General features: G+C 38.2%; 2 protein-coding genes across 2 annotated transcripts; both read left to right on the top strand.

Moving 5' to 3' along the window:
- The first annotated feature begins 292 nt into the window (after nt 1–292).
- Nucleotides 293–9279, top strand: LOC134300001 (vomeronasal type-2 receptor 26-like). Its single transcript, XM_062984521.1, has 5 exons — nt 293–1144; nt 1305–1532; nt 2606–2732; nt 6851–7285; nt 8651–9279. Exons 1-5 carry the CDS (start codon nt 356–358, stop codon nt 9103–9105), a joined length of 2034 nt encoding a protein of 677 aa, XP_062840591.1. The 5' UTR covers nt 293–355; the 3' UTR covers nt 9106–9279.
- Nucleotides 9280–11627: 2348 nt separating this feature from the next.
- On the top strand, nt 11628–13059 carry LOC100562570 (olfactory receptor 10C1-like). The gene has a single exon (XM_062984522.1). It carries the CDS (start codon nt 11943–11945, stop codon nt 12864–12866), a length of 924 nt encoding a protein of 307 aa, XP_062840592.1. The 5' UTR covers nt 11628–11942; the 3' UTR covers nt 12867–13059.
- The last annotated feature ends 2821 nt before the right edge of the window (nt 13060–15880 follow it).

The raw sequence follows: 15880 nt of genomic DNA, 5'->3' as shown, positions 1-15880 counted from the left end.
ATGATATGATTCTATTCCAAATCAATATCACCTTTCTATGGGAGTTAAGATAATATAGAATGGTAAAGAACGTTTTTAATTATTAAATATCTTTAAGACCTAATGCATGGAAGAAAAGAAAATTGTAGGATCTGAAGAAATCTGCCAAAAACCAGTGGAAGTAAACATTACTGTTGTATTTAGGGCCGACTACTTCCAGTTTAAAATTATAACTACTGTACAAATGTTTTTTCTCTGTTCCATTAGCAGACAAAAATGTTTTATTTTCTATTTAATCCTTCACATCTCTCTTTAGTTTATATTTAGTGCTACTATTGTTGACATTGGAAATACCAACCTTCTTCCCTCATACCAAATGGTTCCAAATGAAGCCCATCAGTATAGGGGGATTCTCCAATTACTTCACTATTTCAAATGGAGATGGATTTCATTCATTGCTGCAAATGGGTCGACATTAGACTGGTTCATGAAGATAATGATCCCAGAATTTTCGAAGAAAGGCATATGTTTTGCTGTCATAGAGTCATTTACTAAATTATGTTTACATTATAACACTAAAAAGGACACTTTTTTAAACTGTGCATTTCAATTGTATGATAAAGTCATGAACAGCAAAACCAATGTTATAGTTCTTTATTGGGATCTATATCACATGACATTTCTAGGAGATTTTCTAAGCAAATCAATTAATGGAGGAATATCAAAGCCAATAGGTAAAGTTTGGATTCTGACAGTTGGAATGGAATTAAAATCCCTTGCAAGTGGATGGAACTGGGATACACAATTCCTTTGCACTATATCCTTTACACTTCACTCCAGAGAACTTCCAGGATTCCAGCAATTTCTTCAGAACAGAAATCCTTCTAATGCTTATGGAGATGGTTTCCTCAAAGAGTTTTGGACTCAGGCATTTTGCTGCACATTTCAGGATTCCCTTCAGAGGAATGTGACTGGAGATATCTGCACTGGAGAGGAGAGGTTGGAGAGCCTTCATGAGCATGTCCTCCCAGTGAGTGTAACAGGCCAAAGTTACAACATCTATAACACTGTCTATGCTGTGGCTCATGCTTTACATACAATGTATTCCTCTAGGTCCAATAATAAGGTATTAAGGAAGTCAGGGAGAAGGCAGCCATTGTGGCAGGTAATGGATTCTGATTTTAATTTGGAAACTTTTTCATGTGTCACTTGTGGCTATAGAAATACAAATGGAAAATCATTGCTTAACTATAGCATTGGTACAATACATGTTAAAGTCACTCTTGTTTCAGTAAAGGGAAAATGTTTTCATTTTTTACATGTAGCTCCATCATTTTTTGAAATTTGTGTCATTCAATAACACTGTTGGAGAAAAGATTTCCTTTGACCAGAATGGCGTACTAGAAGTAGGATTTGACATCATAAATTGGGTCACATTTCAAAATGGATCTTGGATTGGAGTCAGAATTGGAAAGCTGGATCCCTGGGCTCCTCCAGATGAAGCAGTCAGCATTGATGAAGATGCCATTGTATGGTCTAACTGGTTTAATCTGGTAATAATTCAAATATTTCAGATAGCATCTCCATTTTGGGAGTGAGAGTTCCTTTTTGGCAAGATGTCATATTTGTATCTGTCTGTGTATTAATTTTTAAAATTCTGCCTAGTGGAAGGCATTTTTGTATGCCTTCATATGGCTAATGTGTATTTGTTTCCCTTAATAGATAATTCTTATACTCAATGAATTCCTCTCTGGAGTGATACATATGTTCCAGTCAACTGAAGTTTCCACTAAAAGAGTGTGGGTCACTTTAATATGTCTACTCAGGAAGAATAAAAATCCAGAAAATTCTAGAAAATCTGAAGCCATAAATGAAAAACCATAAAATCCCTATATTTGTAGGAATTGTACTAATGATTTAGTTTACTGATATCCAGCAAAATATGTCCTCTCTAGACATTTCCTTTTTCCTCCAGCACAAATCTATGGGATTCTTGGGCTGGATATCATTCATTTCAATAGGATACACTATTATCTGTGATTTTGCATTTTCTAAATTAATTAGTTGAGGGACATATTAAAAGTCACTTTATCACTACAAGAACATAAATGTTTTAGATGGCATGAAAAAATCAATGTGTGGCATATTAAAAGTACAATGTATTTGGAAAATAATTGCATTTTTAATATCATTCTTTTCTTTTCTTTTTTCTTTTCTTTTCTTTCTTTTCTTTTCTTTTTCTTTTCTTTTCTTTCTTTCTTTTTTTTTTTTTTTTTTTACAAATTCTGCATGTGTACACAAGGAAAGGTAAGGTAAAGGGAGGGAGGGAAGGAGTCCCCATAATCCATTAAATTCAATGCATTACCTTGGAGCAATTTGAGTCTATCCTAGGAAAGAGACAATGTCATCCAGACTTGTCCTTCCTCTCTAGCTAACAAAGCTGACACTTATTGCACCAAACAAGTGAGCCATTATTGCTTATATGAAGATTGTGCCAGAGATATGTTCTCCTATGTTCCTGGCAGTACTGTTTAGTAAAACCTTATTGTATAACATATGGTCTTCTTAAGATTAATGACCCTGAATAAGTTTGCAAAGACTGACATTTTCTTCAATTGGTGGACAGACGCAGCCTCTTTCCCAGTGCAGTGCCAACTGCCAACCTGGTTATAGGAAGAAAAGGAAGGAAGGTCAATCCTTCTGTTGTTATGATTGCGTTCCATGTCCCAAAGGATTCATATCTGATAAAGAAGGTAAGAGTTGAATTAGAGAAACATACCTCATTTATTGACTGAATCCTTTAATGACTTTTTCACACGGGGAGCCCCCCCCCAGTGCCATTTTGTCAGCAAGCGTGGTGAAATGGCAGGCATGAGAGATGGCTCTATCACTCCATGCATCACTCCAGTGTACCAGTGTTTCCCGTATCTCATGGGAGAAGCATTGCTGAAGCGGCGCTGAAGTGTGCTGGCTGTATTGGAGCCAACACAACACAAGCAGGCTCCCATGTTTGTAGGGAAGCATCAAATGACATTTCTACTCAAGCCTTCCCCGGAAGTCCAGCAATGTTGTGGGATGGACAGCACTTCCCAAGTCCTGGGTGATGAGATGGCAAGTGATCTCACTGAGAGTAGATTGGCATGCAGGTTTATACCTCATTCAGTGTTTCATTGGATAGACCTACTCTAGTAGGGTCTATCTAAAGCAAATGCTTCCCAAACTATGTGTCGCAACATGTTAGTGTCAGCTGCCATGTATAGGTGTGTCATGAGAACAAAATGAGAAATCTCTATGGGAATCTTTATGCAAAATAAGCAATAAATCTTATATTTTTAAAAATATAAATGAAAGGTTTTCATGAGGTATGTTATGTCCCCAAACATTTCATTATCCCAATTAATGTATGTGCTTATATCTCTTATAAGGGGTTGGTTTAACCTCCGGTTTGCTAGTAAAACTGAAATAGTGTGTCGCAAAATGATGTCATCAACATGAAATACTTAGAAAGTTCTGGTGTTTAGTATTCTGGTATGTCTATAGCTACTGAAGGACAAAATGAGGGCACTATACCCCACAAATAATAATTCTAAAAAGAGAGGAGTTGATATGTCAAATCATATGTGTAAATATGTGAGAAAGAGGAGGAGGGACTGGGGAAGAACATGTTCTGTGAAGGATGTCAGAGCAAATTGAATTGTTGTAAAGAAATCCAGCTGTGGGGAAAGGGCAAAGCTTTTCCCACCAACATTTATTTATTTATTATTTATTTATTTGCAGCATTTATATTCTGCCCTTCTCACCCTGCGGGGGACTCAGGGCGGATCACATTGCACACATAAAGGCAAACATTCTTTTTTTTAAATAAGTTTTTATTGATTTTGCAACTAAAAAAATTACAGTGAAAGTGTGAGAACAATGAGTTCTAGGAAAAAAGGAGAAATAAATGCAATAAAGGAGGGAAGAGAGAAAAGAAGAAGAAGAAAAAAAAGGATAGAAACATATAATAAAGCATATAAACAAAAACACAGAACAAGAGCAAGTGTTGTAATAAAATCCAACGGAGTGACTTCCATCTCTTACACAGCTACTTTAAGAAGTTTGTATTTATACCTCTTTTTCCTTTCTTTTTCCTTCCTTCTTTCTGTTTGGTGACCACATCTTCATGTTTCTTTCTGTTAGTATACAAGACTTTTATATAATTTATTTAAGTAATATAAGTTATATTAGCACCTTCATTTGCATTTCTACCAAGTACTTTTTAATCGGTTCCCAATTTGTTTGCTTTTTTGGGATACTGTAATTGTTTTTAGTAAGTATGTTAATTTGTCCATATTCATTATTTCCATGACCTTAATTAACCAACAATCTAGTTCAGGAATTTCTTTCTTTTTCCAATATTTGGCATATATAATTCTGGCCGCTGTAGTGAGATAATTGAAAAGCATTTCTTTATTTTTATTATTTTCAATGTTGAGCATTCCCAGGAGAAAGTATTTTGGATCTAAGTCTATTTTAATTTGCAACATCTTTTGTATTGCCTGGTGGATTTCTTTCCAGTATTTCTTTGCTTTTTTGCAAGTCCACCAACAATGGAAAAACGTTCCTATTTGATCTTCACATTTCCAACATTTGTTCGAGGTTTTATTATAATATTTTGATATTTTTGGGGGGGTCAAATACCAACGGTAAAACATTTTAATCCAATTTTCTTTCAATTCTGTTGCATATGTTATTTTTAATCTGGAGTTCCAGGCCTTTTCCCACTCTTCTAAATAGATTTTTTTACCTAGATTTTTGGCCCATTTGATCATACTGTCTTTTACTGGTACCGTTTCTGTCTCCCATTCGATTAATTTTGCGTATATTATAGATATTTGTTTTCTTTCTAATTTCATCACTTTGTCCCAAAATCCTTCTGTTTCTTCGAAACCCAATTTTTTGTCTTTATTATAGTATTCTTTTAGTTGTCTATATTGGTACCATCCTACATTACCGAATTTCTGGTTAATCTCTTCTTGGCTTTTCATATTGTATGTCCCGCTTTCCTTAGTTAATATATCCTTATATCTCGGCCAGATATCTCCTCCCGTTTCTCTCCTCTGGCCTGCTTCTAATGGGGAGATCCATTTTGGAGTTTTCAGATATAGTTTCTTTTTGTATTTTTCCCATATTTTTATCAGCGATGATCTAATAAAATGGTTGCCAAAAATTTTTTCTGTTGATTTTCGATTATACCACAGGTATGCATGCCATCCCGCCCTTAAGTCTATTCCTTCTAATGCTATGATTTTGGCGTTTCCCAATGTGGACCAATCTTTCACCCAATTTAGGCCACTTGCATCGTGGTAAAGTTGGAGGTCTGGGAGACCCAGACCTCCTCTCTTCTTCTCGTCTGTTAAGTAAATTCTTTTAATTCTTGGTTTTCCCCCATCCAAATGAATTTGCTTATTTCTTTATTCCAGTTTTTAAATTTTTGGGTATTTCTAATAATCGGAATGTTTTGGAATAAGAATAGTAGCTTGGGCAAGATGGTCATTTTTATTGCTGAAATTCTTCCTAATAACGATAGTTTTGCATACTTCCATCTTTCTAAGTCCCTTTGTATTTCTTTCCATTTGTGATCATAGTTATTTTCTAATAATTGTGAATTTTTTGCCGTTAATGTTATTCCTAGATATTTTATTTTCTTCCTAATCTGAATCCCAGAGATTCTCATTAGCTCCTTTTGTCTTTTTTCCGTCATGTTTTTTGATAGTAATGCGGTCTTGTCCATATTTATCCTTAATCCCGAATTTTCCCCAAATTCTCTTATTTTAGAGAGCCAAAAATGAATTGTATTTATTGGGTCTTCTATTACACATAAAGGCAAACATTCAATGCCATGACACAGAACAGAGACAGAGACAAGACGCAGGCATCGGGCTGGCCTCGAACTCATGACCTCTTGGTCAGAGTGATTTGTTGATTTGTTGCAGCTGGCTTGCTTTCCAGCCTGTGCCACAGCCCGGTCCTTCTTCAGCCCGGTCCAGCCTGTGCCACAGCCCGGCCCCTAATTCTTCTTTCACAACCACACAACTGCAGCCCACAACATTCAGTAAGCAGAGGGAGCAAAGATGGCCACTGTGGGATGTTTTCCCTCTCTGCTGGTCTACCACTCTCCCAACAACAGCCAATCTGTGTGGCCTGTCCTAGTTATAACACTAGTCCCACTTTCTCCAAGTTATGACAAAATATAAAAGATATATAGGCAGTCCCCAAGTTACAAACAAGATAGGTTCTGTAGATTTGTTCTTAAGCTGAATTTGTATGTAAGTTGGAACATGTACCTTTTTAAAGTGTAGTTCTGTTTATACACCAATCCTTGTTTCCACAGCAAGCCATTTTTTTTTCAAAATCCAATTATCACAGGGACAGAAAGTGAGGTGAAATCTTTTGAACAGGGACACAGACCTCAAGCCAAGATACACACACACACACACACACACACACACACACACACACACACACACGAGAGGGACGTGGGGAGGGGGGCTGATTACCCATCTGTCTATCATCCTGTTCGGCACTTTCCTACATATACATAAATGATAACTGGATTTTGAAAAATAAAATGGCTTGTTATGGAAACAAGGATTGGTGATAAAGTTTCAGTGGAGACATATTTTCCCCATTATAACTCTTTTAGGAGTGATTTTCCCTTCAAGAAGTAGATTTCTCTCACTTCCTGTTGTCTCACACCCATTCTTAACTATGAGTCACTTCTAAGTTGGATGTTTGTAACTTGCTTGTTTTATAAAGAAAGCCCATTGTTTGTAACACCATCTCTCTCTCTCTCTCTCTCTCTCTCTCTCTCTCTCTCTCTCTCTTTCAGACTCATCTGAATGTTTCAAATGCTCAGATGATCAATATGCAAACCTGGATCAGAATTCATGTTTTCCCAAGACAATAACCTTCCTATCTTATGAAGAACCATTAGGTATTAGTTTAGCCAGTTGTGCTGTTTTATTTTCTTTCACTGTGGCTGTAATATTAAGAATATTTATGAAGCATCACAACACTCCAATAGTAAAAGCAAACAACCAAAGCTTGACCTACATTCTGCTCATCTCTCTGCTCCTCAGCTTCCTTTGTACCTTGATATTCATTGGCCAACCTAAGAAGATAACATGTTATTTACGTCAAAGTGTCTTTGGCTTTATCTACAATATTGCTGTTTCTACTGTATTTGCAAAAAACGTCACAGTGATTCTAGCTTTCAAAGCCACACAGCCAGGATCCAGGATCAAGAAATGGATGGGGAGAAAACTGACCATCTCTATTATTTTTTCTTCCTCCATAATCCAAACAGGCATTTGGCTTGTATATATGACAATCTATTCACCATCGCCAGAGACTGACATGCATTCATTGAGAGAAGAAATTGTGCTGCAATGTCATGAACCACCATCTGTTGTGCTTTGTTACCTCTTGGTCTTCATGGGTATTCTAGCCACTGGCAGCTTCAGTGTGGTTTTTTTTGCCCATAAGGTGCCAGACAGTTTTAATGAAAGCAAATATATCACTATTAGCATGCTGCTGTTTTGCAGTGTTTGGTTGATCTTCATCCCAAGCCACATGAGCACTAAAGGGAAAACCAAGGTAGTTGTGGAAATCTTTGCCATGTTAGCTTCCAGTGCTGGATTATTAGGTTGTCTCTTTTTCCCCAAATGCTATATTATCTTATTGAAGCCTGAACTGAATAAGAAGGAGATCTTCTTTAAAAAAAGTACTGAAAATAATTCTATAATCTCAGTACACAAAATGGGTAGTTTCTAGGGCTGTGCAAAAAAGTCATTTGTGGTTTGTGTATCATATTATTTCATAAGATCTGTACATCTGAGACAATATTGAGAAATGTGAGGAGCAGCCACGCAAAAAACTTAAGAATCAAAAGATTCACTTTTGACTTGTTAAAAGTTTAGTAAACTTCATAGGGCTCCCAAAGTCAGTTTCATTTTCAGCACAAGCAGCAAACTGTACCAGTGGTGCGAGGCCAAAGAGGCAATTCTTCTTTATTTAAGGAGAACCTGATTGCCTGTCGCCATTGGGAGGGCAAGTGAGCTTGGGGGGGGGGGGGAGGGAGACTAAGAATTCTGGGAAATGTAGTTTGAGAAGGCAGGGACCCCTGCGGAAGAGAATTCGAGAAGCCCTGCTCTAAACTACATTTCTGAGAATTCTGCTCATATCAGAAAGCCTCAGCGAAGTAGGGGAGAGCTATTGTCCATCCGTAGCAACAGCCAGCCATGAGGTTTAGAGCTCCAATAAATTATTGAATCTGCAAAGAAGAGTGATAGTAAATCTGTGCTGGATTGGGAGAAAAATCCCTAAGATGTTCTATGGTATGTGTTGTGTGTCATATAGGGACATTCAAGGAGATAGCTGTTGTAGTGTTTAAGACAAGTTTTTGTCAAAGCTTTTAAAATCCCCCAAAAATCAGTAGATGTGCAAATCTTTCTGATTTTGGGGGGAATTATGGTCTGGTTATCTTGTGTCATTGTAGGCAAAATCAAGGAGATAGCACTTGTAGGTTTTTTTTTAAATAAATAAATAAATGGGAAAACCCTCACAGTGGTTCTAGCTTTCATGGCCATATGGCCAAGATCCAAGATTAAGAAATGGATAGGGAAAAGAATTACCAATTCCATTATTCTTGCTTGCACCATTATCCAAGCAGGTATTTGTCTTGTGTGGGTGGCAACCTCTCCCGCATTTCCAGAGACTGACATGCATTCTTTGACAAAAGAAATTGTGCTGCAGTGTCATGAGTCACCACCCACAATATTTTATGTTGTGCTGGGCTACATGAGGTTTATGGCCTTTGTCACTCTCAGCTTAGATTTTTTAGCTCATAGGCTTCAGGACACTTTTAATGAAGCCAAACGTATTACTTTCAGCATGTTGTTGTTTTGCAGTGTTTGGGTATCATTTGTTCCAAGCTACTTGAGCACTAAGGGGATGTCTGTTGCAGCTGTGGAAACTTTCTCTATTTTAGCCTCCAGCGCTGGGTTACTCTTTTTCCCCAAATGCTACATTATTTTATGGAAGCCTGAACTGAACAAGGAGTTCTTCTTAAAGAGAAAGCACTGAATCATTGTTGTAGTATGGCTTTCTATAATCAGTTCATAATTTCTCAATCTCAAAAAGAAATGCTTAGGATGAGCAGATTTGCCATCTCTCTCTGGTATTAGTTTTCAGATACATCAATTTTCCTGAGTGCATTGTTCTTTCTCTGAACTATTTTTATTTCCATGTATGTTTTTCTGTATATACATTGTAATACATGTATAAATAAAATCTTTCAAAACACTAACTGTGCCATTTTTAGTATCTTAACATGAAAAGCATCACAAAATGCATTCTCATGGTGAATCTTGTTCTCCTAGAAATGGAAGTGCGAAGCATGTGATAGATAGCTAAAATACAATACAATTGTAGGATGTTTCAATTGAAATATAGTGTCTAGATCCAATATGGTAATAGTACCACTTTATTCAATGTATTTCCTCTACTGACTCAAGGATATTTGGGTGAATGTTTGAGATTCATTTTTTTTACATTTATGAATGTTTCATTTTTTTAAAAAAGGAAATGTGAACATAGAATTTGATAAGGGGTTCTTCTTTCCATTTGGAAATAATAATAATAATAATAATAATAATAATAATAATAATAATAATAATAATAATAATAAAACTTTATTTATATACCGCCCTATCTCCCGGATGGGACTCAGGGCGGTTTACAGTCATAAAAGCAACACAAACATTACATAACAACATAATACACATTATTAAACAAAGTAAAATAATACAATTATAACAATAAATCACACTTACATGACCAGATCAAAAAACTGAAAGATGTGAAAGATTTATTTTGTCCTGAGGTTCATTTTAGGGGTTGTCTAATGAAAATGTATTGATCGCTCATGGAAATCCAATTTATGTGATTTTAATGCCATATATATATAGAGAGAGAGAGAGAAGAGGGGGGAACTCAAAATTATATGGGAACTAATTTTCCATGCAAGCCAGAAGTCACCTGGGAACTGTGAGTAGGTGGAAAGAGAGAAAGACGGCATTGTTCTGGTTAAATGTATTCACCATAGTAATAGATGCTGACCTCAAAGTGGACAAAAGATGATGATGATGATGATGATGATGATGATGATAACAAAACTTTATTTATACCCCGCCACCATCTCCCAGTGGGGACTCAGGGCGGCTTACATGGGGCAGAGGCCCAAACAACATAGGACAAAATATAAGCAACATAATACAAATCACACTATAAAACATAAAACAGTAATACAATATATCAATTAAAACAAAAATACAGGATAAAAAATTGCATTTAAAACACATAAATGGTAAGATCTTGTGTGAGAAATCCCAAAGGAAAAGAGGTCAACTTCATGGAAGAGCTAAGCATCTTTTATTAATTGGTTGGGTTCATTTATAAATTGCTCCCCTTGTGGCCAATTTCTAAGTTGGTTTCAACACTGTGATTTTATGAGTTAAGATGCAGTTGTCACTCTACTCCTAGTTGCACAGAGTGCAGGAAGAAAGCCTTGGTTTTAGTTTCTTGCCTTCTGGTGGCTCCAGCTTCCTGGGTATTGCAACACTTTGGGCTGCTAAAGTTTCACATCAGAGTAGGACAAGGTCCATATTTGACAATGGCATTGAGGATTCATTAAGGTAATATATAATTTAATCTCCAAACCTAATTTCTAGATGGTGAATATTTATCAGAGAGCTTAAATACACCACAGAATGTACATGGTTTGTGAAACCAAATTTCCACTCCAAATGATGCAAATTGAGTTCAAAGTACACTCAGAAGTGCAGAAGCCTCATTTAATCTACATCCAGAAAGTTTGTGTTGAACTACAGAGACAGAAAATTGGAATTACTTCAGGATTTCTTGTTGAAATAGAAACTGTCTGACTACTAACCACTTCCCATGTTAACTTGATGAATGGACAGCTTAATATTTTAGAGCAATCTGAGGAGGGCTCTTAGTAAAAGTCTTGAGGTCCTCAAGCACTATACACCAGACCTCAGAAGTTTACAAACCAGCTTCCCCCATATTTTAATTCACAAAGGGACATGGGGATTGTTTTTCTATTATTGTCAATTTTTTTGGTCTTTTTTCAATGCTTAAAGTGACCAGATGCCTTTTCAAACTATGCAGTTGTAATGTTATGATTACTCTTTAAGTGCTGCTGGGAATTTCCTATGTGATCATGTAGTGAGGCAAAACATGGTACTAAAGATGGAGCCATAGATATAAGTATGTAGTGTGAAATTGACCCATGTCTAGAGCTTAAAGTGACAAACTATACAGATTTGGGGAGTTGGGGAGCCCTCAGCCTAAAACAGAAAAGAGTGAATAGAATTGTCCCTAAACCACTCTAAAGACTTAAGGGAATTTGGAAATGAAACCAGACCTAGCGCTTAAAGCCTAAACTACATAACTTGTAGCTCACGTTTAAATCAAATTAATTAACAGGGATGGAACAACTTTATCCCCATCTTCCCCATTCTATACTTAGAATGTTGATGATATCTGTCCTTATTTTTAATTGGTTTCATGTTTGTAACTTCTTCAGATGCAATAATTAAACAGTGTGCGTATTTTTAATGCTGCTTTTTGGGGGTTATTTTATAGAGTGAAGATTTCCATGTATAATGAACTAGAAACAGAAGCTAATTTATAAAAATAAATTCAAGAAAATTCAACTGATTTTTCCAACTTCAAGAATATGTTTCATCAGTAAGTTATAAATTGATCAGCAGAAAAAAGTGATTTCTAAATTGTGAAGCAACTCTATGTGAAAATATAGCAAAAGGGAAAAATGACTGTAGAAAAATAACTGGTGAATTTAATGATCAAAGCAGTTCATTAAGATATGCCATGGAAATATGAGTATGGAAGAAAATGCTACAATTCTGTCTGGATTTATACTTGTGGGTTTTACTGAAATGCATCAATTCCATTTTTTAATCTTTGCAGTGTTGCTGTCTCTGTACATGATCACCTTAATGACAAACACTATGATTATTCTAATAGTAAAATCTGATCCTGTGCTTAACACACCTATGTACTTCTTTCTAATGCATTTGGCCTTCTTGGAGGCTTGCTATATGTCAGTCATCATCCCCAAGTTATTAGAAAATTTAATGGTCAAACCTAATGTCATTTCCTTCCTGGGATGTGCTGTGCAGATGTTTCTCTTCCTGTTTTTTGGGGTAGCTGAATGCTTTCTTCTGGCTGCAATGGCAGTTGACAGATATGTTGCCATATGCTGCCCTCTGCGTTACACAACCATTATGAGCAGAAATATTTGCTGGAAAATGGTGACAGGTTCGTATATCTGTGGGACTGTCGTTGGGCTAGTCCACACCACTGTCACATTTAGATTGCCATTTTGTGGTGTGTTCATAAACCACTTTTTTTGCGAGGTACAGCCACTGTTGGAATTAGTCTGTGGAAACACTTTCCAAAATGAACTTCAAGTCATTGGGATAGCTCTGATGGCTATAATGCTACCTTTCCTGCTGATCATCCTGTCTTACATTGGTATTATCTTCACTATCATCAGAATGCCAGTCTTGCAGAGCAGATATAAAGCCTTCTCCACCTGCTCTTCACATTTAATAGTGGTTGTCCTCTTTTATGGAACAGCTAGTTCTATGTATTTAAAACCCAAATCCAGCTATTCTCCACCAGTGGACAAGCTTTTATCGTTTTCTTACACTGTTGTAACTCCTCTGTTAAATCCTATTATCTATAGTCTAAGAAACAAGGAAATCCAGGCATCCCTGAGAAAGCTATGGAAAAAATGAATTTTGTCAACTCAGAAAAGTGGATACCCTGTTTCCCCTAAAATAAGACATCCCCAGAAAATAAGACCTAGTAGATGTTTTGCTGAATTGCTAAATATAAGGCCTCTCCCGAAAGTAAGACCTAGCAAAGTTTTTGTTTGGAAGCATGCTCGTCGAACAGAACACCAGAGCATGCAGGATCGGTAAATGTACCTACTAGGGTTGTCCATATCGTCGTAAAAATTGTCATACCGTTATAATTTCGTTATGTTCCCGTTTTTTGACACGAGTATTGAAACGTTTTCCCTGGGCGCAACTGGCAATGTAATACGATCCATCGTTGGCCCATTCTGTAATTGTGTCTTAAAAATTTCGTTAATTTTTTTCCTTCCTAAATTTTTTAAATATTTTTAATATATATATATATATATATATATATATATATATATATATATTTGTTTCTGCAACCTAACATGAACGGGAGCCTAGCGCAGCCTAACATGGCTCCCGCTCCCTGCCAATCAGAGTCTTCCACGATGGCTAAAAAAGGTGGGGGCTTGCGTCCTCCCGTCGACGTGTAGAATCGCTATAAAAATCACCTCCGCACGGAGCCAAGCCATTCTCTGGGTTGGGATACCGAGGAGAGAGGGTGGGTCGCGCGCGCGCCGTGAAGCTCAGAGGGCAAAGTGGCTGGTTGTTGCCGGTTAGATATTGTGTTGGGGGGAAATTGGCTTGGGGCAGAGTCCTTGCTGTGGATGTTGGGAATTTTTATTTTCCAAAGGAGTCTGCGTCCCTCCCTGTAACCGCTAGCTTTGGGGTTTTTGGGGTGCGTTTTCTTTTGGAGGTTCACTTTTTGCCTTTCCTTTGCAAAGAAAGCAATAAAACCCATATAAGGCAAGCCTGCTAAGGAGTGTGTGTGTATGCACTGTGCACTGCTTCTTTCCCTGTAACCCCAGAGATTTGGGGGTGCTTCTCCTTTTGGAGGTTCACTTTTTGCCTTTCCTTTGCAAAGTTTTCAGGAAGAAAGCAATAAAACCCATATAAGGCTTTCCAAGCCTGCAAAGGAGGGAGCTTGAAAATTATATTTTTCTAACCATGTCTGCTTCCCTGTAAGCGCTGAGCTTACCTCACGCTTCGTTTATAATCCCAAGTCCCCGGGCTGAGTGTTACTGCATCAATTTCAAAGTTACACATAGCTTTCCAAAATTAAAAGGGTCCATTGGAAGTAACAGTTTCCAAAGAACGTGTGCATTCCAGCCAGTGCTACCGTCACACCCAGTAGACATTCAAGGGAAGGCATTTGGCCTCCAGTCTAGGGGGATCACAGAAAGAGGCTCCGTTGATCTCGAGAGCCCGTGTCCAAATTACAAAGGCTCTGTCAGTTGAAATAAACTATTTTAACATACGGAACTGTTTCGGGGAGTTCATTGGCGAGAGCACTGTAATGAAGCGTTCATGGGGAATAGGTGGTTCCCGCAAGACTTCGGGGAGAGGCTTGGCCTCGGGAAGAGGAACGAGGGGTGGCACTGGAAGGAAACAAAGGGGTGCTCCTGAGGGCAGTGCTGTGCAAACACAAATGGTGGAAGGGCGTGTTCCCGGTGGGTCGAGGTCAAAAAAGGGTTCCCTCCGTGATAAAACCACACCGCCACCCATATCAGAGGCTGCCACGGACGTCTCTGAATTGGGTCGTGTCGTTGTCCTTGCGCCGGACATAAAAATTAAGAAAGAAATAGATAGGCTTCCCTTAACACTGACTTCATCGGATGATGATGAGGAAGAAGGCAATCCCACTCGTGCCGTTCCCACAGAGGACGTCATGTCGCCACCCACTCCTTCCGCCCCCAGTCCTGTGAGCACCCCACAAAGGCCGCCGGGGGCCCCGCCATTGGGAAGGCCGAGGTCTTTCCTCTGGGACCACTTCGCGGTCCATTCCCAACAGTCTTCCTTGGCTGTGTGCAGGCACTGCGGGATGCATATTAGCAGGGGTAAAGACATGAGGCATTTGTCCACCACTGGCTTGCGGTACCACATAAAGAGACATCATCCTTCAATTCCCTTGGGAGGGGGATCCCTTAGCACCGCTAGCAGCACCCTGAGCTCTCCTTCTTCTCCGTTATGGTCTGCTGGGAGAGGGTCTCAATTAACCCTGGACCACTGGGGCCATTCCACTGGAAGGAAGAGAACAGGGGGAACAGTGAGACCCGAGCAGTGAGCACCCCTTTTCCTTGTTGCACAAAAAAAAACAAAAAAAAACCCTGGCCACCGCTTTTTATTAGAAAGGGGCAGGGTGTGTGGTGTGGGGCTCAGGTCACAAGGGAGTGGGACATGAGCTCCCATGTCTTAGGAAGCTGAAATATCACCACCTTATTTTTAGATAGGAGTGGGGGGTTTCCAGTTTCTGCAAATGACCACCATTTTCGCTGATTTCCGGCCACAGCAACAAATATACACAAATAGAAAAGAGGGACTTTCACAGTGAAGAACCCAATTGAACAGGAAGTAAGACTTTCAAAACAGGAACAGGTTTCTTAAAACATAAAAAAATAGTATATTATAAAAGGTTATAAAAATTCGCCAAAAATCATAGGAGACAGGAAACATTCTGCAATTTGTTGAGCAAAGAGTGTGGAATGTGTTTTCCCACTGTACCAAATTTGATGAGAATAGCTCAAGAAATGAGGGCGGGAGACCCCCAGAAAAGTCCCCCCCGGTTTCCTGTTTTTTGGCAATTGCGCATGCGCGTCCGCCATTTTAGAAACATTACGAAATTTCGTAAATATCCAAAAATTTTGGGTGAAACATTTAGAAATAATTTCTACAAGGAAGAGCCGGCACCCCCTACTTTAGAAACGAGAATTGAAACAATTTTTCCATCGATCGGACAACCCTAGTACCTACCATAGAGTGTTGTAAATGGAAATATTGGTAGTAACAAGAAATTCTTGAGAGGATTCACCGTTTGTCTGGTTATGCTGGTTTGTGATGACAACTACTGTACAGTAGTTCATTTTTTTGTTCAACAATAAATGTGAATT

This window comes from Anolis carolinensis, chromosome 6 (genome assembly GCF_035594765.1).
Source record: "Anolis carolinensis isolate JA03-04 chromosome 6, rAnoCar3.1.pri, whole genome shotgun sequence".
In the NCBI taxonomy this organism is placed as follows: domain Eukaryota; kingdom Metazoa; phylum Chordata; class Lepidosauria; order Squamata; family Dactyloidae; genus Anolis; species Anolis carolinensis.
The sequence above is the reverse complement of the archived record's forward strand: the minus strand, read 5'-3'. Positions and strand labels throughout refer to the sequence as shown.